Consider the following 23479-nt stretch of genomic DNA (forward strand, 5'->3'; position numbering starts at 1 on the left):
AAAAATAGTTCGCAAGTAATGGATCATTTTCACAGAGTGCAGATTGCTATGTAATGGTCAACTTTCGCAAGGGGCAGGTAGCAAACCCTGATTACAGTATGGAGGTAAATAGTAATCATATTATCAGCATAAAACATTCTTAAAAACCATCAACAAAGCGTATGTAAAATTGTCCAAACGATTTTATTTTGTAATTGTTTGTCGAACGTGTTAATTGCGTTCAAGGAACGTTTTTCTTTTGTTTCATAAAAATATTTGAATAGAAATCGAGAGTGGTATGACCTGTATAGTGTATATATATACACCGAGTGTAATGAACACAATAACATACCGATAATAATACGTTAATACGTAATGTAAATGTTAACCTACATTTTTCTTATAAAACCATTCAATCGGTTCTATTTAAGCTCCCTGATGGCTTTTTTATCTGTGACTCTATGGTGATGATGACAACAAATTACCAAGAGTTATGTTACAGAATTACATCAGTTTGAATACTCTGATTATCGAGCGTAAATAGTACGGAGATAAAGTAATATCCATCTTAGTATGACAATTTGATGCTAATGACATGTATTTTATATGAAAACGTGCATGTAAATTGAGATGATAGAGAAGAAATTCATTAAAACATCATGAAGCATGAATTCGAATGTAACAATTTATTATGTTGCAATTGTTGAAAAATTGTGTATACACCGCACACCATTTTATAAACCTCTATTACAATTACCGCTTTTATTTACAAAATAAAGTTTGTTTTACAATGATTGTAACCATTAGAGTCATCTATATGCTTCTTTTGATAGTTTTTTTTTTCTTCTTCTTCTTGTATTTATAAAGGCGAAAAGTATTACAAGATCTTATTTTTAAGACTGTTAAACTTAATAAATTGGTGTTTTACATTTTATTCAATTTCACATACACACCATTTTAACTTGCATTCTTTGCTCTTAACATTTAATACCGATTCATCTTTTTAAACGAATATACTTTATTTATCGGAAGGTCAACATGAGATTATCGATATGGTCTTCTGGCAGTCTGCTATTTTAGGCATACCGTTCTTAAATAATAAAACGAAAGTTTTTACTTAGCTAATTTAGGGTATAAATAAATCTGTTACTTCTAATGAGTAAACCAAAATCTAGAACTTCATTAATTTTAACTTAGATTACTAACATAACATACATTACGCTATATATAACACCACTAGCTTCATCTCATTGCTAATTTTTATCGTCGTTGTAAGTAACAGATGACTAGCCGTCTTGGGTTTTTGCATATACGTTTTAATTTAGCAGCTGTCACTACGATCACTCATGTCTGCGTTGATTCCTTTAAAAAGTCATTTATTTTGGTATGGAACTTAGAATTCAAATCTTCCAACAAAGCAGCTCTCTAGTAACCAGTCACACAAATTGTTTACAAAATTATGAGGCTTAAAATCGCACAGTGTCCGCTTGCAAATGTCATTACACTGTATTCCTACACTTCTATTACATTGTAATTTCCAAGCGTACACTGTCCGATTTTAGGCCTACTAATTTTGTAAACAATGTGCGTGCGATTGCTAGAGAGCTGCCTTGCTACATATCATACCAAAATAAATTACTTTTTAAAAGAATCAGCGCGCTGCAAGCAAGAGTGATCGTAGTGACAGCCGTCAAATAGGATACTACTATGTATGACCTTATTTTTTTAAATTTTCTAAAGGCCCGTCATTTGGAAATGACTGGACAGTTTCCCGAAAATCCTGTCCTGTCATTTCCCAATGACAGGCCGTAAGTGCCAAAATTTTTATGACTATATTATGTACTATATTAGAGTACCACTCAAGCTTAAAGTGGAGCAATGGATGTTTTAAAAGATAAATATAAACTCAAAGATTTCTCAGAATTTATAAAAAAAGCAGCCCCTGTACAAAGTACGATAGCATAATAGCTCTGTTAGAGTAGATTTCAGTCTCAAGATAGAAGGATGATGATCAACTCTTAAAATTATGATAATCGGAATCTCTCTAATATCAAAAACCTCAGATTGATTCCAATGGCGAGCTAATCACAAATCGCCGCGATGTTCTGATTGTTATTCAATGCAAGGGCTAACAGCTCATCAACGAGGTCTATATAATCAGTCCTATTGTTTTAGTATATATGCAACCGTGAAGCTAATTCTATCATTTTTTCATTACCGCAAATGAAACTCTACATCGTATGGTAATTCAATGCTTACTTCCTTACCGTGACCATTACGCTTCCTTACGTATCGTTTTCACATTCGCATATTATGTGTCGATTGTGAGTATTGTTTTGCACACGAATGTGAAATTTTCCAATACAAATTCAATTATAACATTTCGACAGCCAACCAATAAAATATTTATTGCGGTCTTATTTCCAACGAAATCATAATTAAGAAATTTCAAAATTAACTCCATCCAATTTAAGGAATGTATCCAACAATCAATCTCGAAAAAAAAATATTTTGCAAACATTACCTATCTGTTCATATTAACGATTAGCATCTGTTTTAAACTTAAAAAATACATTTTTCCTTACAAAATTATCTGATGAAGATTGGCGAAAATATAGACTTTGCAGCTTTGTAACACTGAAGAAAGAAAAAAAAAACTTTGTCGACTGTGTGCGACCTATCCGAGGGGGATATTATTGCGCTAGTAGCTTTTCCTCAAATTAACTTTCTTTTTTCTTAATCTTTAGCAATTAATTTTTTTACAGACAAATTACTGCAAATGTGTGTGTTTTGGATGTAGAAATTGTTATTGAACGGCTGGTGTAGTGTTTGATACAAATTCTTTTACTTCATTGGTTTTAACATAAAGCGCCAGCGAGATCTCGTGGTCTTTTTCGTTAACATATGAATACAACTTATAACTCAAATTTCGCTTCAAGTAGTAAAAACCACAAACAATTTCCAGCCATTTTTTACAGCAACTCCAAAAGTCAGTTGATTTGCCCCTCGGGTCATTCATTAAATATCGCACATCTCATATTTAAGATCGTCGGAGATACGATACGTGTGTGTTAATTTTGTCTATATCAAAGACATTGCAAAAAAAATCGCAATAAAATTTCTAATGTTAAACAATAGTTTTATAACACGGGAAGAAATGCGCTCAACGATGTTGATTCGTATTTGATTTATATCCGAGTTTGAATATATTTTTTCTTTTTGCAATTTTTGCTAAATATTTTCGCGTTACATGGATTTTTGGTTATACCATCATGCGAATCGAATACGTATTTGATGATGACGAATGAATGAATAATAATCTGCAATCATATTGTTGGTGGATATAGAGATGCTGCCTATTTCGAAATAAAATCTATTTTTATACGTAAAACTATATGACTGTGTGATCATAATGAAGATATGTATACAGAACGTCATAAATAATTTAGTTACATGATTCCCATGTATGTATATAAATAATACACCTCTGTTGGTTGCCAAACACAACATCTAATTCATATAATGTATGAAGAGAAAAATGATGTGTCTTTTCGTTTAATTAATTTTAAATATTTACAGCAGATTCACGATAAATTTTAAATTTATTACGAAAATTGAATTGTTCTGAGTTGAGTAATCGGCATCGCTTGTTTATAGAGACGTGTCGGTCTCAAGTTCATATTTAAAGAGAATGATATTGTGTCACAATTAATTGAATTGGATGGGTGGATAATTCTATTTTTTGTGGGTTTCTCAAGCTTGTAGCTATTAATTAAGCGATAACAACCACATTAGTTAAAAATACTGCATGTCTTCTGTAACATTTTTGAAAACGGCAATAGTATTGCAACTAAATCATTGAATCTGTTACTTCATTTGTGTAGCAAACCTACCAGAACAGGGGAATCAAGCACATTTTATAACCAGCAACCGCCATTAAGGGACAGGGTGTAATAATTAAATCTATTACTTCTGCTGTTGTATTGACATTACTTTTGTTATTTGTGACCTCACCAACTATAAACTATAATTTAGTTTCATCTGAGCCGAGTGAGTTGAATGTAATAAACTACTCCCCAAATGAAATATAACGTCTCCAATTGCTGGCACTGTTTATATTCTTTTTTAATTTGGAAAAAGCTCACTTATAGATTTACTTTTAATTATTTAGCCAACAATGTGTAACACATCCTCCTTGGCGTTAATATTTGATTGTTCACCACAAAAAAATTTATGTCGTTTCAATAATAATGTAGAACCGACAAACTGGTTTAGCAGAATTAATTTCATACAAATTCAGAACAATTTTAATTCAATTCCATAATATTCCATAATATTATACTTGAACATCAATTATTTGACTTAAATAAATATAAAAAACTAAAATTAGAGAGAAAAAACAAAACAAAAACAAATTTATTCAGCAGCAATGAATCAATAAAATAATAGTTTGCTTTTTACTCATACACCTCGATTTAGATGACATTTTCTCTCATTAATAATTAATACGCGTTGTGTGTAATAAATCATGTTTTGCCTCCTGTACGGCATACTTAACTTGTCATTTGTCACAGCATTTTACTCTATTAAAAAGTCGTTTGAAGTAGAAAGATGTTACTTAATTAGCCAATTAACGCGTTGACCGTTGTTTTTTTCTCAACTCAGTGACGAAAAGTAATACTTTTCGCTTTATTGAGAAATATTTGTTTTTCTGCAGTTGACAACTATACAAAGCGACTGATTGTGATGTTGGCAGCGCTGAATAATAATAAGTTAGTTTTCGAAAAGTCAAAATCTAGGGCAACACCAATGGTCTGAGCGGAACGAACCCTGCACCTTTGCCTATTTAGCGTACTCAGTTGTTCTTATTTCTAGGGCAACACATAATAAATTGACATACTTTTCTGCACTTGTATCGAAATGGTAACGTACTTCCCCTCGGCGTCTCAATTTTATGTTATTATTTTAATTATTTGGTGTCTGTCTACTGTAGTTGCAAATAGTATAGTGGGCATCTCGTTACACAAGTTGATTTTGTAGCATACGCCTTAAAAGGACTAGTGCTCTAAAAATCAAGTTTTCTGCAACATTCTGCACAATATACCATTTTAGGTATACGAATTCTATTGTCACACTCGACCTGCCATGTAATGGGTAAAAAAGCATCACTCAGGTGCATAAATAACTATTATTACATCACTGGACCACCGTAAGGCACGTTTACGTTGTCTATTTAAAACAATGTAAATGTTATTTATCTACAGTGTAGGCGAAAAAAAAACAAAAGATGCATCAGATTATATCCTCAACTACAGAGACATGATTACACGTAAGGCAGTCATTATCATTTCTCACCAAGTGGGGGTCCGAATTTTTTGGTTTTGTCGAGGAAAATATTGATCACGTTATTGACGTTACTCTTGAATAAGACTGAAAGTCTCTATATTGATAGGAAGACACACTCAAAAGACAACTTTTCACTTGACTTCCTTAGTTAGTTGTATAAATAAGTAAGGTCTTGTGATCATTGCAAATATGTATTTATAGCGCTAGACATATTTCAGCTAAGTGATTGAACAAGCCTTACTCACTACTCTTGCTCTTTTTCCTAAAATTGACCAAAATATTTGTTCGCCCAATTAATTTTTATCCTAATTACAATCATCAACACATCTTGTATTATTTCTAATTTACGTATAATTCCGATAAGTAGTATTAACCGAGAGTGATGTAAATATTTGTCTATAAATTACGCTCTAATCGACTTGAACTCTTGATCTTACCACCTATAATAACGGCCGCAAATGACCACAATAGTCTAATTGACATTCTAAATATAAAGAACCGAATGCCTGGTATCTAATATATGATAATTTCCAATGTAAAATTAGCAACAATATTTGTCGTAAATCCGCATTCTCTCTGCCGGCTATCGATTTATAATGTTGTTCGTAACGTTTTAATCGAAAATCGGAGAAAAATAATATTCAAACACCACACAAGAAGTTTCTATGTTAGAAAATACTGAATCAGGCGGTTCGTATTTGACTATTTAATTATTGAAGAAAAAATTGAGAAAAACCACTCGAAATTAATAAAAGGTACAAGTTGAAAGGTAATAATAATCTTGTTAAAGCCGTAAAGTGAAAAAAAATGATACCAGTCCATTCAGAGATAGTTTTGGGGCTCCCCACGATTAAAACCGATTTTCCTTGCCTTTTGGCCACAACAACACTGGCTCATGGCGTATAAAATAAGATCAAGATTTTCGTTTTGTTCAATTAGGTCGACCGGTTTTACATTACATTATTATTTATACGTGTTCACAGCTGCTGAGTCGCGTTGCTCTAATATACATCCATGTGATTATTAAGTAACCAAATAATTGCATTTTTTACGTGTGTTGTTGTTATATGGTAAGTGTGGTAAAAACACTAGTAACCTACAACACACAAGTTTTGATTTTTAATTTTTTTTTAGTTTAAAAATTGAAACTGGTAATCTTAATGGAGTTTTATGATATGGGTACGATGTTGCGTTCGGTTGTAAGTTCAGCCGTAAATTATAGTGTAACAATTATATTTGAACTCTCCGGAGATAATGATAAATGGTTGCTTCTTGTGGTACAAATCACATTGTAACACAATATCGGAATGGTTTTTCCTTTTGTGAAAAAAAAAAATATTTGATCAGGAAGGTCGAATTTGCTATTAAAAAAAATAATTTAAAAATGAATCTGTTTGATGTTTTGAAATTGAATATTGCATGCCCTATTCTGCGGGCTGACATAAATTAAAGCGATAATTTAAAATGTTAGGCTTGAGTAGATGAATTGATAATTAAAATCATTGCATTATAGGGCCCGTCAGTCTTTCTGATTAATTTTTGGAATTTGATTATTTTTTGTTTGTGCTTTTGTTTGGAAATGTTCCACCTCTTTTGAACAGATTTGATTTCTTTTTTGTTAAAGAATTTTAATTGAATGCCATGAAATGATCTTATTTTATTGGATTTATTTTACAAAGTTGTTTAAGCTTTACCAACAAATTGCTTGTAATTAACTCAGAATAGATTAAAGTTTTACAAGGAATATAATTTGAGTATTTTTAGAAAGGAAACTTTTGAATGTTGGTCATTATTCTAATTTACTATAACACCTTTCTACAAATTCACAGTTAATTATTTACAGTTGGTGTATAATATTACAAGTATACTTAACGAATCTTCTATGTATCCTTTCAAGGATCTATACAAAATCTACTACTTCAACAAATTTAACATATCTAAGTCATCTAGAATAGCAACCATCTGACTTGAACTATTAAAAGATAGTTTTCATTCCGAATAATAATCGCAAACCAGCTTTAGATTTGATCAGATTGGAATATCTGCTTTCTAGCTTTTTAACCGAGGGGTGACTCACTTCTCGATTAAATGGATAAAATGGTATTAAATGGATTTAATGGATTTAATGGATTAAATGGAATAAATGGAATAAAAATTGGATTAAATGGATTAAATAGGACAAAACTTAATTTTACCAAATACTTTAAAAGTCTTAAAAATGGTTGATTTTGATTGAACGACGTACTACAACTCATACTACAACGTTAAAAAGCGTAAAATTCCACTTTTAGAAGTTTTGGGTGTAAAGTGGAATAAGTGGATTAAATAAATTTAATACCATTTTTACCAAAAAAAAAATTTCTATACCTCACGAGTACTTAAACTCCCTGGAGATCGTGCAGATCTAATTTTCGTAATTAGTTTACAAATTTTTTAGGTGGGTAGCCTAATTATTTCAGTAAAACTAAATTTTTTTTTTGATTAAATGGATTTAATGGATTAAATGGATTAAATGGATTTAATGGATTAAATGGAAGTGAGTCTACCCTCGTTTGTAACAGTTTTCCATTTAATCACTAAACGAATTTTTTTTGACCACTCACTTATCCTCACGCAAAAAATTTTAGAAATGAAAATTGTTTTACCGTTCTGTGAAACGTCCTACTATACGTGACTTGCACAACCTACGATATAGTTTTATCGTCAGCAAACGGCTTTCGTTTACGTTTCTTATCAAAGTAAATAAAAAACTTATTTCGACATTTATTCAATAATAAGCAAGCCAAAATGGCTATTCATGCTGACAATCTATTTTGTCAATAATTTAAAAATCATTCATCAGTAGGGAGATTAAATTCATGTTTCAAGAGAAATAGTATACGTAGGGTCTGTAATAGGGAAGGAGATCATCTCTGAACGGTGCCAAAAGAACGCAATTCTAAACTACATAAAAGGGACACTCGTACACGCAAGTTTATTGCTGCAAATGCTTTTTAGCCATGTCACCGACTGAATGACTCCTTTTACAAAATTTGTTTTAGCACCGTGTGGCAAATTACCCTACGTCATATCAATGAGAGAGTCTCAGATGGACATAAACAAATCCCTCCCACTAAGCGGATAGACCCTTGTCGTTCAAATTAATCCAATGTTATAGGTCACGCCAACTCACATAAATTGCACGGTAATTTTATTGGTCTGTCCTCCTCACCTATGTAACACATGAAGTAATTTCCGACTAACTGATATTTTAATAAGATGATGATTGCAAAAGTTTCGCATTCAGTCGCAAAGATCATTCGATAGCGCTAACAATGAAATTCGCTTATTTATTCGTAGTCTTTGTCGCGCTTCTATTAGCCCGTAAAAGTGAAAATGCTCGGATTTTGGGCGTTTTTCCCACTCCATCCATCAGTCATCAAGTGGTATTTCATGCACTTGTGAAGGATTTAGCTGCAAGAGGCCACCACCTGACAGTTCTGACGACCGATTCGTTAAAAATTGATAATCCAAATGTTACTGAAATCAACCTTCACGATTCCTACGAAGTGTTTACTAAAGGATTAAATTTTGTGGATTATAAAGAAAGTGGAGGCAATGAAGACAACATTTTAGCAGCTTTTATGCCAGTTTTAATGAATGTTGTTGATCAACAACTGAGTCATCCAGATGTTAAAAAAATTATCGAGAAGAAGGAGAATCAAGCGTTCGATGTTGTTATCGTTGAAAATCTGGTTTACTGGTCTACACTTGCTTTCGCTGAAATTTATGATTGTCCCATCATTGGCATCACATCATTGGACACAATGAGCTTTCTGCACGAAGCTATTGGTAATGAAGCGAATCCCGAAATCCCGAAATTTTCTTTCCATACACCCATGGTCAGTTGACATTTGCAGAGAGATGGAAGAGTTTAAAATATTACTTGCGCTATAAATTGTTTTCACACGATGCCTATGAAAGGGACTATACGGCACAGATTCGTAAACATTTTCCAACTGTGACAGAATCAATAGAACGTTTGAACGAGCGGATTCAGCTGATTATGACTAATACACATCCAGCCATGGGATTTATCAGACCGATTTTGCCAAACACAATTCAATTAGGATTTTTGCACATCGAACCACCGTCACCTCTACCACATAGTGATTTGAAAACATTTTTGGACAATGCGAAGAATGGTGTGATTTACATGAGCCTAGGGTCAAATGTAAAATCGAAAGATTTGAGTTCCAAAATCTTAGCAATATTCATGAACGTATTCGGTAATTCGACCTACGATGTGCTGTGGAAATTTGAAGCTGATAATTTACCAAATAAACCGCCCAATGTATTCATATCCAAGTGGCTACCACAATCCGATCTACTCGCACATCCATCAATTAAACTCTTTATTACCCAAGGTGGTCAACAAAGTATGGAAGAAGCTATCGATCGAACCGTACCAATGATTGTGATTCCGTTTCTCGGTGATCAGGACGCCAACGCTAAGAGAATGGTTCAAAAGGGCATCGGTTTCCATTTGGAGCTGAATACGTTGACGGAATCAAAGCTACTTGGAGCCATCACAGAAATGCTGAAGCCCATTTACAAGCAAAACGTTCAAACGCTAAAAGAACTTGTCAACGATCAACCGATGACCAGCAGGGAAAAGGCGGTTTGGTGGACTGAGTATGTTATTCGACATAAGGGTGCAAAGCATTTGGAATATCCTGGACGAGCCGTGCCTTTTTATCAAAAATATTGTTTAGACTTTATTTCGATAGCTTTGTGTTCTGCAGTTCTGTTATTAGCTTTCGTATGTGCTGTGTTCCGGAAATGTTTTCGTTTGAATAAATCCAAGATTGACTAAACATGTTGACTGAGGAAATTATTGTCTAAGTCATCTGTTATTGACAATTTCAACAAAATAGGCGATTTGATCTGGGAAGCATGGATCTGTATTATTAATTTGATAGCAAAACTCAAGAAGTAATAGATTTTGTTGGGTTTCATTAAAACTTCTTGAACCAAAGCAAGTAATAGAATCGATTATTTGGTGATATGCCTGCCTTCAGCGAAAGTTTAAATTTTAATATGCAAATAACCACAACTCAAAAACTTCTTTATAAGCATCATTTTCTAATTTTGAAGGCCGCACGACCTGCAGATGTCTACCTCAAAATCATATGATTTCGTATGTCGACTAACCCTCCGCTTTTGCAGGATTGCACAATTTGTGACTCAACTATCAATAATATTTGAATATCTATACTGTCTGCAATACTTGAACATGTCTAAATACAAAGAAAACGCCTCCATATAATTCTGTTTTATTTAGAAAAATTCTAAACTCGAATCCGTGTTTATGTTTCTGCTAAACTGAACGACAACAAAACAAAACGAAATGCAAAACAGCAATAAGAACAAAAATAAAATTAAAACGGTAGACTAAGACAAGACAGCGAACCCGGATTTCAACATGATAAAAAGAAGTTTTTTTTTCAACACTAAAAATCGGACACAAGTTCTGGTTTAGGTCGCGAAAAGATTTTTTTTGTATTATTTTTAGAACGAAATTGTATGTTTTTTACGAGCACAGAAATGCCGATGGTCTCTGACATGGATTTTGTAATATAGCCGATTCGGTTGAGAAATTTATAGTAAATGCTAAGTATAAACCGGATTTTTGAGAGTGCAATTACGATTGGAAAATTTTTATTTAACGTTCTGTACTGTAAGTTTTTTATAGTTCTGTTTGGAATGGAATCTGATTTCGTACGTTTAATTATCGTTTATACTTAGCTGTTCTCACAACATTGTCACATAAACAAATAACTTCGAGAACTATTCTTTCGAAAGGCCCCATCCTTTGCAGTTAAAATGATAGAAGAAGTAATTCTCACTTGCCTTTTCCAGAATTACATGTATAACAGAAATCTACGACCTTTAGCGTCTGTTAACATGTTACAGACGACAAGCATATGACCAGTATTTTTATCCAATCTATTACTTCCATTGATCAAAGTATTTTTAATCTGTTGATTTCAAATCTTGTACTTCAATTTTTAACATGCCTTTTACTATATATAAGGACTATATAACTCAGAGCTTGTCATTATTTTTGTCGTCGTTATCGATAACAGATGAATAGACAGAAGTCAGCAAACCCTGTGCACAACCGACTACCGACTAAACAGCAAACCTGTCGGCAAATGATAAGCGTATCGCGATATAACCATTAAATCTGTGAAACTTTTTATTCATGTGATGTAAAATCTGTTTCTTCATAAACTTTAACGGACATTTGGCTCTATCAAAGAAGAATAGCTACGGAACATAGAACCTCTAAGGCTTCACAAAGATAAACATAATCTGCGAACTCTAATTTTTTTAGCCTTAACTGCAGCATAACAATTAGTGAGAAGATTTTAGTCAGTCTAGTGAGAAACACTTAGATCAAAAGAAGTAATAGATTCGAGAACTATATTGGTGAAATAATTGTCACCTGTAAATAGATTGATTCGATTATTGCTCTCCAGCAATTAATATTAAGAAAGAAAAACAGCACCGATTTGAGAGATGTGCGCTAGAGCACAATCCATAATACCAATTCTATATGCGTTTACCAGGTCAAATCTAGGTTATTCTTTCGAATTCCAATTATTAGGCTGTGACTGTGATCCATTCTCTCACATTTTCACTAATGTGTACTTGATACAATGAATATAGGACATTCTTACAAAGAAAAATAACGAATAACGCATTAAACTTTCCATTCGAAGGCGTCTTACTTTAGATAAAAAATATAACAGGTTCGTGTTGGTTTACAACTGTTTCGGTCCACAACATCAACATGTAATTTGGACCACCACTAAAATCAAAATAAAGAAAAAAAAATCAAATACAAAAAAATATACCAGAAAGTCATGTGACATATAGTCACAGAGCTATAAACACCGGTTGTGCGATAAACTTAGCTAAATTTTGTGAAAATTTTTAACCTCTCTTCACATAACCAGCAGAAAAAAAAACATTCCGAAATTCAAATTTGAAATTCCGAATAGAATTGAAATTATAATTCATTAAAATCGATATACCAGCCAAAAGTGCTTCTATGTAGTGCTATTTACAACGTCTCATTAAAAAACGCGCTATACACACTGAATAAAAAAAACCGTTTTACTGTAACTGACCTAGGTCTACAGAATTATTGTGCCAGCGTTACAACATGTCTCTACAAACCAAATCCACTTATACGCAAGGTATAACAATAATTTATTTAAGCCAAATGGAGTCAAGTAAATAATATGGAAATATCACACAACATCGCAAGCATAATTTTCTTAAACATTTCATTGTTGAACGAATTAGATTTATTGCATTAAAAAAACGAAAAAAAAAAAATCAAAAATGACGGACAAGCGCATGCAGAAAATGTTCAAGACAAAACAAAAATACTTAGATATGACAATGACCCCAAAACGAACAGATTCGTTTAACATTTTATCAGTCAATTTGAGACATCGACAAGACTCTCGATGTAACCCTGGGGCAATCCCAGTTGGCAAGTAAATGAAGTTTCTAAACTGTTTATTTTTTGCGAATTCTAACGTTTTGCAAACGGTAAGCACATCGCCACATCCTCGTTAAATCTGTTACACTTTTAGTTTAAGTATCGCCTAGTGGATGATACAGCATCTATTACTTCATTAATTTTAACGTCCGTTCTGTACACATAAGGGAACATTAACTGGAGTGCATCGTTCATTTTTATCGCAGATCTGTTGTCGGTAACAGATGTTTAAACGATAACTTTCTTTCGCTAATTTTTGTTTTAGTAGTTTTTACCGACATATTGGTCAAAAAATTTCACTTCCAACCACATATTTTTTCGATGAAAATCGAAAGAAATCCTCCGAAGATAATATACCTCGTTCGACGGTTTTTATTTATAAATCCAGAGAGAATGAGAGAAAAAGCATTGGAATTTATTTATTGATGCCTTCGAGAATGTATCCAATTCTCAGACATTTAAAACCACATTTTATTATTGCATGGCTAGTGTTACGGCTCTCTTGCTGCTCGATCTGCCCAATTCAATGTTGCGCTTTTCGTAAATTTTTTTTTTAAACATTAAAATTGTGTATATGTTCGTTTCTTGTGTTATATTGTTGTAGGCATTAAAAGGCATCATATAAATATTTGTGATATTACTGATTGCTGGTATGCCATGACCTTGACACAATTATGCAACCATAGATAGATAATAATAAAAACGATTTTTTTTATTGTAGAATCTTGTACAACCGAATGCATTGTGTACAACGATATCATAGCATTATACACCTAATTTGCTTTTGCCTTTGAATGTAAAATTTTTTTTTTTTCTAAATAATTGTTATGCTTGTGTGCTAGTAGTATCATGGTATATATCCATAAACAGCAGCAGCTACTGCACATATTAGTCTCAGTATGATTTTCCTATTAGAGTCTATATTACCGTGTATACATTATATGGTATATATAATGCTGATGTACTATCACCGCGTCATTGCAACATTTCAATATGCACTTCTCAAGTTGATGGGATTGAAATAAATATATTTTTTCAATGAAGTGCCATAATCGTAGGTATGGTAAATACATAAGTGAAGTGAATACACTCTGAGCCATTTGTGCTTATTAAATATTTCATTTTATTAATGAGACTTCATGTTGGAGTGTTGTTTTGCGAATCTTCAAAATATTGAGAGCTGTAAACGACATTGAGAAACCGATTTTCAGTCATCCTTGGATTAGTATATGGTCGATGTTAACTCTGCATAGACAATATGTTATACGTTGTGTCTATAAAATCCATCGATTTAATTAAATGAAACCAGTTTGGTGGGTACGTTTTGCAGTGATATAGTCTATCAGTGAACGTCTTCCATTCGTCGACAAAATAAAAACAGACTTAGCAGCACTTATTGCAATAATTTAAGCAAAACTCGCTAAGATCGACCAATTTATCCATACAATGAAACGTTCGAAACTACTGGCTCAATTAAAAAGCAATTAGGTAAATTGCTATTCTCACTTTACTATATAAGCCGACGTCAAACTTAAAATTTTTTAACTAACTTCTCCATACAAAATATATGGAGCAAAGAGTCCACTTATAATGATAAGTGAAAATCCGAATCTCGCTATTATTGAGTACTTGATCTTGAGTTAAAGTCGAAGCTTTAACAGAACAGCTCTATAATCTTTTAACTTTATGTTTGAAGTTTTGTTAATATTTCTGTTAAACATCTAGCAGCTATAAAAGCGTCTGTTGCTTCACATTGAACATTTAAAACCGTGGACCCTATAGAATTGCACTGTCATATGTTATCATCAGCGACGAAAATAATAAGGAATAAGCTCCGGTTCATATCCTCGAATATAGTCGATATACTCGAATTCTCTAGACATCCTCGAATATAGTCGATATCCTCGAATATAGTCGACAGACTCGAATACTGTCGATATCCTCGAATTCTGTCAATATACTCGAATTCTGTCGATATCCCCGAATTTAGTCGATATCCTCGAATATAGTCGATATACTGGAATTCTGTCGATATCCTCGAATATAGTCGATATCCTCGAATATAGTCGATATCCTCGAATATAGTCGATATCCTCGAATGTAGTCGATATCCTCGAATATAGTCGATATCCTCAAATATAGTCGATATCCTCGAATATAGTCGATATCCTCGAATATAGTCGATATCCTCGAATGTAGTCGATATCCTCGAATATAGTCGATATCCTCAAATATAGTCGATATCCTCGAATATAGTCGATATCCTCGAATATAGTCGATATCCTCGAATATAGTCGATATCCTCGAATATAGTCGATATCCTCGAATATAGTCGATATCCTCGAATATAGTCGATATCCTCGAATATAGTTGTTATCCTCGACTATAGTCGATATCCTCAAATATAGTCGATATTCTCGAATATAGTCGATATCCTCGAATATAGTTGATATCCTCGAATATAGTCGATATCCTCGAATATAGTCGATATCCTCGAATATAGTCGATATCCTCGAATATAGTCGATACCCTCGAATTCTGTCGATATACTCGAATATAGTCGATCCACTGGAATATAGTCATATCCTCGAATATAGTCGATATCCTCGAATTCTGTCGATATACTGGTCATCTCGTCATTTTTCAAATAATTTTTTTGACATTAGTTATTACTACAATTCGTTATTTTGGTGGGGTTATTTTGACCGAATACCTGAAGTATTACCTATGTCAAATAGATTAGATTTTAGCCGAAACACAGGATCTTGAAACAGTGTAAAAATATGAAATTAAACTATGTGTCTTCAGCTATTACTTTATTTTCCTATTGCACCAAACAGCTTTGACTTGAGATCACAAAAATTTTGAACGATTTGGTTTCTACATAATACGATATTCAGTTATGACACTAAGACTGATTTGTGACCAATTCTTAATGACTTAAATGGTACTTTCTTAACTGATGATCTCTTCTTCTTTTCAGGTGAGTTTCCTTCTGATTAATACTGTGGTCACTTTGAGTAAGTATGTAGATGTCATCACCAGCTGGACCACAGAAACACACCTTTTGTGTAGTAAGCACTCAAGCGATCAGAACACCAGAACCCTTCTGAAGGAGCCCTTCAGAGATTGTGTTTGTGGATCAGCTGGTAAATTCAGCCGGAAAAAATAACTGCACGTATCAATTACAGAAAGAAATATGGACAATTGTTCATAAATAGGTCAGGATAATTTTTCCTGAAATGTCCTCATCAGTAGAGCCATATTATGAAGCTAACGACAATTCTTGTTCATTTGTGTATTCATTGTATAATTGTCATCTCTAACAATTCAAATGGATGTTGAGAAATTTATCGTTTTAACGACACTTTCAAGGATTTTTTTGGAATTAACTTCAAAACTTCAAATTAAACAGTTTAATGATGACAACGAAAAAATATTTGCTATTAAACAATAATGTTGCGTCGTTGATTGCAATTTTACTGGCACATATAGAGGCAGCGTGTATGCATTCTACCGGATCATATATTATACGATGAACAATAAAATATATCTGCCATGAATTGAATATATTGATAATAATTGCATTTTATATCAAAGTAATAACAAAGTAATATCTCGCGAAAAAATTGTTATAAAATTGCCAAGTAGATATAGATAGAAGTTGGAAAGGATATTAAAGTGAGCACCTCAAACCGAACATTATAATCTGACGATAATTAAGACATTTTTTAATAAAAGACACCTGATAATTATCCATTCAGAGTACCCATATATGTTATACTAACAATACAATAGCTTACCATATTGTTCGACCGTGTAATAGGTCGTAATGCATATAACTACAGCCACTGATTATGCAATCGAAAGAAATATTAAAATAAGTGGAGTGGAGATGTGTATGGCCGAGGCAATAATGGAAAACTCGCACGTGCTTAAAGAAATGAAGACATTGAGACTTCACGATGGGATATTGTAGTGGGATGTGCTGATAATTTATGTCTGATAAGGCTGATCATCTTTGTTGAATCATAACTACCATCAATTTAACAGCTATCCTAAGTAGAACAATTGATAAAAATCCAATAAGCAATTTCTTAGTGTAACTAAAAACTTGATGCAAAAATCATCTTCATATAGTTGAATCAACAATTAGCGTGACCGTATAAACATCAAATCTATACTCCAACTATGAATTTGGGAATTCAACTATATGTCCTCCATCCTCCTGGGCCACTATCCTATTATTATATGTGTTATGCTGCTTGCGATAATTAGTTTGATAATTTTTCCAAACCCAATGCAATAAAATCAGATCCATTCAAAGCCCCATAAACTCTTCTGATCTTTCCGTATCGTGCGAGTCTAATGAAGAATGAGATGAAGAAAAAAAAGCAGCAAAATAAATAACAAAGCAAAGATAATTATATATATGTAACATAAAAGGAAATATTAGCGCAGGTTAGCTCAGTATGGTGAGGCAATGTATCGACTTAGCTGACAGTTTGAACTTCAGAAATGATCGAATGGTGATCTTTCAACAATAGAAAATGTTGGATTTATGAATGATTTGTTACGAACGCGGATATAAAATGAAATATGACAATTTAGCTAAAAGGCGTACACCGTTTTTTCTTCTTCTGTTTGGTCCCACGACCGAAGAAATTATTCAATTTTGCTACGGCTAGGATGTATAGTCAATCGAGAGTGGCGGGAAAAATACCTATCCATCAAAATTTATTAAAATATTTGGCTCAATATAATCTTGCCATTACTCTCTGACACAAACATTGTGCCGAATGTCATTTTGCGTGAGAAATTCTTCAGAACATATTTTTTGCTAAAGAGCTTTTGCTTTATTATTTTTTTTTTATCGAAGACAAGAATATGACAATACAACAAAGATGCCCTTTTTTCTAGAAAAAGCTTGATTTAGTGAACGTTCCATTACTAATGAATTTCATGAATTGCTTATGAAGAAATATTAATCTTATGAATCTTATTATTTGAAGAACATGTTTTTATACGAAGAATATTCAGTTATCATATTGGCTATTTCATCTGTTATCGACAGCCAGGACAAAAGTAAAGAATTTGTTCTGAATGTCGCAGTCTTTATAGCAAAATTGGTTTTTAAAACGAAGTGAGGAAAAGATTGTATTTTAATCAGTTGAAAATACTTTAATTAAAAGAAGTAAAAGACCCGATAAGTGTCCCAGTGAAATGCTTTTGCCGCCTGCGCAATATCAAATATTTCGCTTTACCACGAATTCAATGTTAACATTTTCAGAAAACCAATTTCAAATTCAATGTTAATATTTCAACGACTTAAAAGTAAAAGAAATGTAATTCCACCCATTTTCGTTTTTTTTTTTTCGTCTTCGAGTCTCGATCACCATAATTTATGGATACTAAAATCATAACCATCCAATTTATGCTTCTTATCTAATGTTTATATGCTCTCAGTGTTTTTTATCGTTTTTATATTACAGATAAACCTTCCCACAGCACTCAATAAAATTATAAACACAATTCGTCTATTTTATGATAGATCGTATGTCTCGTCGATTTTTCGGTACACTGTTGTGTACACTGTAGTTTCGTTGCTTTATATGGAAGATAATCAAATAAATAAATTATAATGCCAATAACTTTTTGGGATTCAATAAGAGCCAAGTGTTTCATACACACACATTTTATCGATTTATTTTTCTTACAATAATATTGTGTAAGATGATCGTAAGCTGTGTATTTATATTTTTAAGACATTTAAATGAAATGCAGGAAAATCGGTAGAAAGTTAATAACAATAAAATACAATACCAAAATATATAGCGTATGTATTTATGCAGAGATTTATAGTTTTAAATGTGAGATATTCGTTTAAAAGTGAAAAAAATTTAATGAAGTAAAATTGAACAAACAAATAAAACATATTACAGTGCTGTAAAATTGTCTGGCTGCAATATGAGAGACCCTGACAAATGTACGGATAATACAAAATCTGGAATTATAATTTCCAGAGTAGAGCTCGGACTCTACCCGAATAGTCATGCCGTTTGGAAAATATAGACATTAGTTTTGTTCGATGTTTTAACATTCACATTTAATCGAGTGTATTGGTACTATGATCATCATTAAATCCGGGCCTTCTTCTGTTTTAAGTATCACCTAGTGTTTGATACAAAATCTTGTACTTCCTTAGTTTTACAGTATGTTTCGCTATATAAGAGAACACAAGTCACAGTTCATCACTTAATTGGATCATTATTGGTGATATAAAATCGTTTCTTTAGTTTCTTTAGTGGTTAGGTTTCCATTAAGAGTTTAAATTGACCATCGTAGTTGATATTAACTGACTATACGTTTTTCTATCGAAATGTAAATAACATGAAAATTCATTCAGAAATTGCTAGTTAGAAATTAGTGGTGTCGGGGAATCTCGCACACGCGATCATAGTATGCGTCCTTTTACGACATGTAACGAAAAGTCATGACTGTGCGAGATTCACCACTTAGAGGTGAATCTCGCACACCATGAATTTGTGTGGTGTGCGAGATTACCCTACCCCAAACTGACTTAAAAAAAACATCCGACGCGCCGCTTACGTAATAAAAAAAACCGTCCCCATTTCCTACACCATTTACCAGTCCATTTTTCATTTGTAGATGTTTAGAAATAGTTAGAGTTAGCCAGGTCGAAACCTGTAAGCGCTGCTCTGAATGTGTGAGCCCCGTTTCTTGTATTTAACTCGTTTTAATCAATATTTACTGCGACATAGCACCGAAAAAAAACATGATAAGAATTCGGCACTATTTCTTCATTCTTTGCGAAGAACATTGCCCTCTTCCTACAAGAATTTCGTTAGCATAAATTTGCAAACAGTTCTCCTTATTATTATTCCAAGGATACCACTGAAAATTTATGTGATTTTAATGAACGAATTTTTATCATTAAATTTGAGTGTATCTTTTCAAGCTGCTAATCTCATTTATTGAAAACGTTTGTTGTTTGTACCTATTGATCTAATTTTTACTTTGGCGACACCATTGAATTTGTGTGTATGACGAGAAAGCTTTAAAAACGACCTTGCCTATTGAACAACATGGGAAAGCAAATATTTGTTTTTAAAAAACGTATTTTTCTGAAGCGAAATGAGGCTACATTCAACATACGTCTCCAAAACGAAACACCCGCATTCATAAATCGTTACAATACCGATTTACTAAGCAAATAAATGTACAAACGCAAGAAATTTGCACACAAAAAAGGCATTTTTATAAACAGAATAGCCTCGAAAATTTGCGAAATATTTTATTGTTTAGCATAATAGTTTCATGCGGCTAAGATTGAGCGTAATAAATGCAAATGTTTTGTCCGAGATGCATGCGCTCGAAATAAATAGGGAATTTCTCAATAGAGCACTTCACGGAATGAAATGTGTTTAAAACTAGCCGGTGGTGCTATGATTATGATGGTAAAATATGCTTTAGGTTTTGGGAGTTATTGTGGTTTGTAAATGATTTCACACAATATGTGTCGAGCAAATAAAAATCTAGATTTTCATTTGTTCAACGAAATTCATCTAATTATACTAAGGTTCTAAATAACAGGTTACGACACCTCTCACCTCTCAAAGGCACAAGTGCACTGATAACCGAATAATTCAGTAGATGTTGCTCATGTTCAAAAATATTTAAATTTCTCGTTCTGGTGAATGTCGTAAATCCTTCAAATGTTACGATATTCTGATACTGTCCCTCCATACATAGACATACGAACCCATTTTCTTTTGTTATAAATTTCAAAAACCAATACAATATAATAGGTCTAATAAAGTTTAAAAGTTTGCTAGCGTTCTGAAATCACACAATGTCACATTATCAATTAACTTGGCAATTTAGAGAATCTCAATAAAACTACATAAATCCACTTTAACCAGTGAATCATGTATCAGACGGTAGAGGAAGCAATGAAACTGAAAACTAAGTGATGAGCATTATGAATCTAAAAACAAATGAAGTAGCAGATTTCGTATAGACCTGATGAAAATAATTTGATGAAATTAAGGCAATAGAGTGGATCTTCAATATACGTTACGTTCCGATGCTAAGTTTGCCGCCAGTGAAAGGTTAACTTTTGGCGGCAAAGAAAAACCAGCTTTTAAACAACACCCTTGACTGTATGCTAATATTTCGTTGGAATGCTATACGGACAGACATAAATTTATTTGGATTTCTAGTTACAATGAAATCTACTTACCATTTTACGTAATATACGAAATCAGCAAGTGCCAGGTGATTGTATCGACGATTGTACGGTTGGGTTTGAATAAAAAAATTTGAGTATATCTCTTACAAATGGTTTGTTGTTGGTTTGTTTTTGTTCGTTGTTTTAATTTTGTTTTCGACACAATCAACAATCCGAGCATAATAATTAATTAAACTTGGACTTATTTCTATAAAGAAATTTTAGAAAGTTATGTAACCACCGAAAACAGTGTTGAATTCACAATTGTAATTCGATTTTTTTTTTTAAACCTTGTTGTTTGTTTTTAGTTTTTAAAAGTTATTAGGCTCGAACTAAGTAATATACTCGTCTGGTCTGGGCTACATTTATCAATAAATGTTTATCTGTTAGATTGAGTTGATTTGAAAATCATGCAATTCGAAAATTAAAACTCGTATAACAAGACAAGTGAATGAAGAAATCGCAACCAAAAATTACACATTGACCATTTTATATTATATTTATAATTTGAAATAATTAAAAAGGTCATTCGTTAATCTGGTTTTTTATTTTGTTTATTTAGTTTTTGTTTTTCGATTTTTTTCTTTAGTTTTATTTCTTTACAATTTTTTTTCTGCTTGGCTTATATTTGTTTTATAAAAACAGAAGTTGATCATCGGTTAATTTAAAATGTTGATAAGGAAATATTAATATTTGAACAGGTTTTTGATAAGATTTTAGAGGATAGCTTCGTTTTGTCTGTTTGTAAATAATCGTTTTTTTCCACTCGAATAATGGACCAATAATTTGAGGTGATAGACGCCATTTTTCGTCTATGAGAAATTGGTCTTATCGAATTGTAAAATCTAATTGAAATTTGTCAAAAGTAAAGGCTGATATATTGACTTGATCTGTGTACGTTTTCTGATATTTTTTTTTGTTCGTGTTTTCGAATCCACTAAGTTAAAAAAAGAATATTTCCACACAACACAACAAAATCCTATCAAAGATAATTACACCTACGGCGTTCACCTACTGATCCCGAGCAGTAATAAATAATCTCTCAGATGTTAAAGACTCAATTTCGATTAAATGCAATGACTTTGTCGTCAATTCATTGATGATATTGTGTCTCTAACATCGAAATTTTAAATGGAAAATGTCGGACACGTTGCAACGTTGCGTTTTGCACAGATCTTGGTGGCATATTATACCACACGAAATATATGTCGTGTCTGTTGAGAAATCATATTGCAATTTTTCAGATATATTCTGCCACTATGACCATAAAGGTCGAAAGTATCAATTACAATTCAACGAAACGAAGATGCATAAAAGTTTCCTGAATCAATTGAGTAATGTTTGTACGAATTTTATTGATTTATATCTTCAATTACTTCATTTACATGGTGCAGTCGGTGCCTTGACTGTGAGACCTATATTTAATACTCCCTTTCACATTAAAGCCATTAAAACAATCGTCCTAATTAACGTCGTCTACGCGTAGCATGGTTTTTTTTGTGATGGTAAATTTGATTTGATTGTTGCATCGCAAAGAGATGGATTGGTCGTTGTCGAACCGCTTTGTATATCATGTTGATTAATTGCAATTTTTAAGTACATAAGCTAATTCAGTGGTCAAGGATTTTATTTTCCAATGAAAGATATAAATTTTCATTTCCATTCATTTTGTGAAACAAATTACACTAACCAACGTCTATGATACAGTGATTAAGTATTTTATTGTTTAAATTAAATCAATGGATGGAAGGTCATACGATTACAGTGTGCGGTTATATATGGGGTCCGTACACACATATGCTGGTAGCTCATTATGCATTATTAACTTTATATGTTGCCTATAAATTCATTACGCACATTTGCTTTTTTGATCCATTTGGGAAAACATTTTCCCTACAAAAGCATATCATTAAATAATTTGCGGCAGAACCCATTTCCCATTCATTACCTTGAATCAGACGATGTGCTTGTTTTATTTGTTTGTTTTATCTTTTTCTTCTTTTTTTTTGATAAAATTACCCAGGCTGTCCTATTTGCATTTTTATGTTTTTATTTTGTTGTTGATTTGTTAAATTCCGCAAAATGTATTTATTACAAGACGGGCTCAGTCTCTGTCGATTTTCGAAGGTAATGCACATTAATCTCACTGCTTCGTCATACACCACATCTGGTTAAAAATTATGTACGTTTCGCGAAAAAGTAATGACGTTGACTGTGGAATGCTACTGGTTATATTTTTTATTCGTTTCATTGGAATTTATTTATCGACATTGTTTTTCACTTGAAGTGGTGACACAATTTAATGGTGACGCACAGAGCCTATTCTTGAATTTAGATTTTTGGAT

At 32.6% G+C, this 23479-nt stretch overlaps 3 protein-coding genes across 3 annotated transcripts in view; all 3 read left to right on the forward strand.

Annotated features, from left to right (window-relative positions):
- LOC119080768 overlaps positions 1-23479 on the forward strand; it is a 39942-nt gene that overhangs the window by 1805 nt on the left and 14658 nt on the right. The gene's annotated exons all lie outside the window — the stretch shown is intronic.
- LOC119080772 (UDP-glucosyltransferase 2-like) lies at positions 8615-10428 on the forward strand. The gene has a single exon (XM_037189339.1). The coding sequence runs from the start codon at positions 9371-9373 to the stop codon at positions 10178-10180; it is 810 nt and encodes a 269-aa protein (XP_037045234.1). The 5' UTR covers positions 8615-9370; the 3' UTR covers positions 10181-10428.
- LOC119080793 (UDP-glucosyltransferase 2-like) lies at positions 8615-10428 on the forward strand. Its single transcript, XM_037189363.1, has one exon. The coding sequence runs from the start codon at positions 8640-8642 to the stop codon at positions 9213-9215; it is 576 nt and encodes a 191-aa protein (XP_037045258.1). The 5' UTR covers positions 8615-8639; the 3' UTR covers positions 9216-10428.

Source organism: Bradysia coprophila, unplaced genomic scaffold, assembly GCF_014529535.1.
Source record: "Bradysia coprophila strain Holo2 unplaced genomic scaffold, BU_Bcop_v1 contig_350, whole genome shotgun sequence".
Classification (NCBI taxonomy): Eukaryota; Metazoa; Arthropoda; class Insecta; order Diptera; family Sciaridae; genus Bradysia; species Bradysia coprophila.

What these genes read in the sequence shown, in the direction of transcription:
- LOC119080793 (XM_037189363.1), top strand. Translation starts at nt 8,640, where the DNA reads ATGAAATTCGCTTATTTATTCGTAGTCTTTGTCGCGCTTCTATTAGCC.
- LOC119080772 (XM_037189339.1), top strand. Translation starts at nt 9,371, where the DNA reads ATGACTAATACACATCCAGCCATGGGATTTATCAGACCGATTTTGCCA.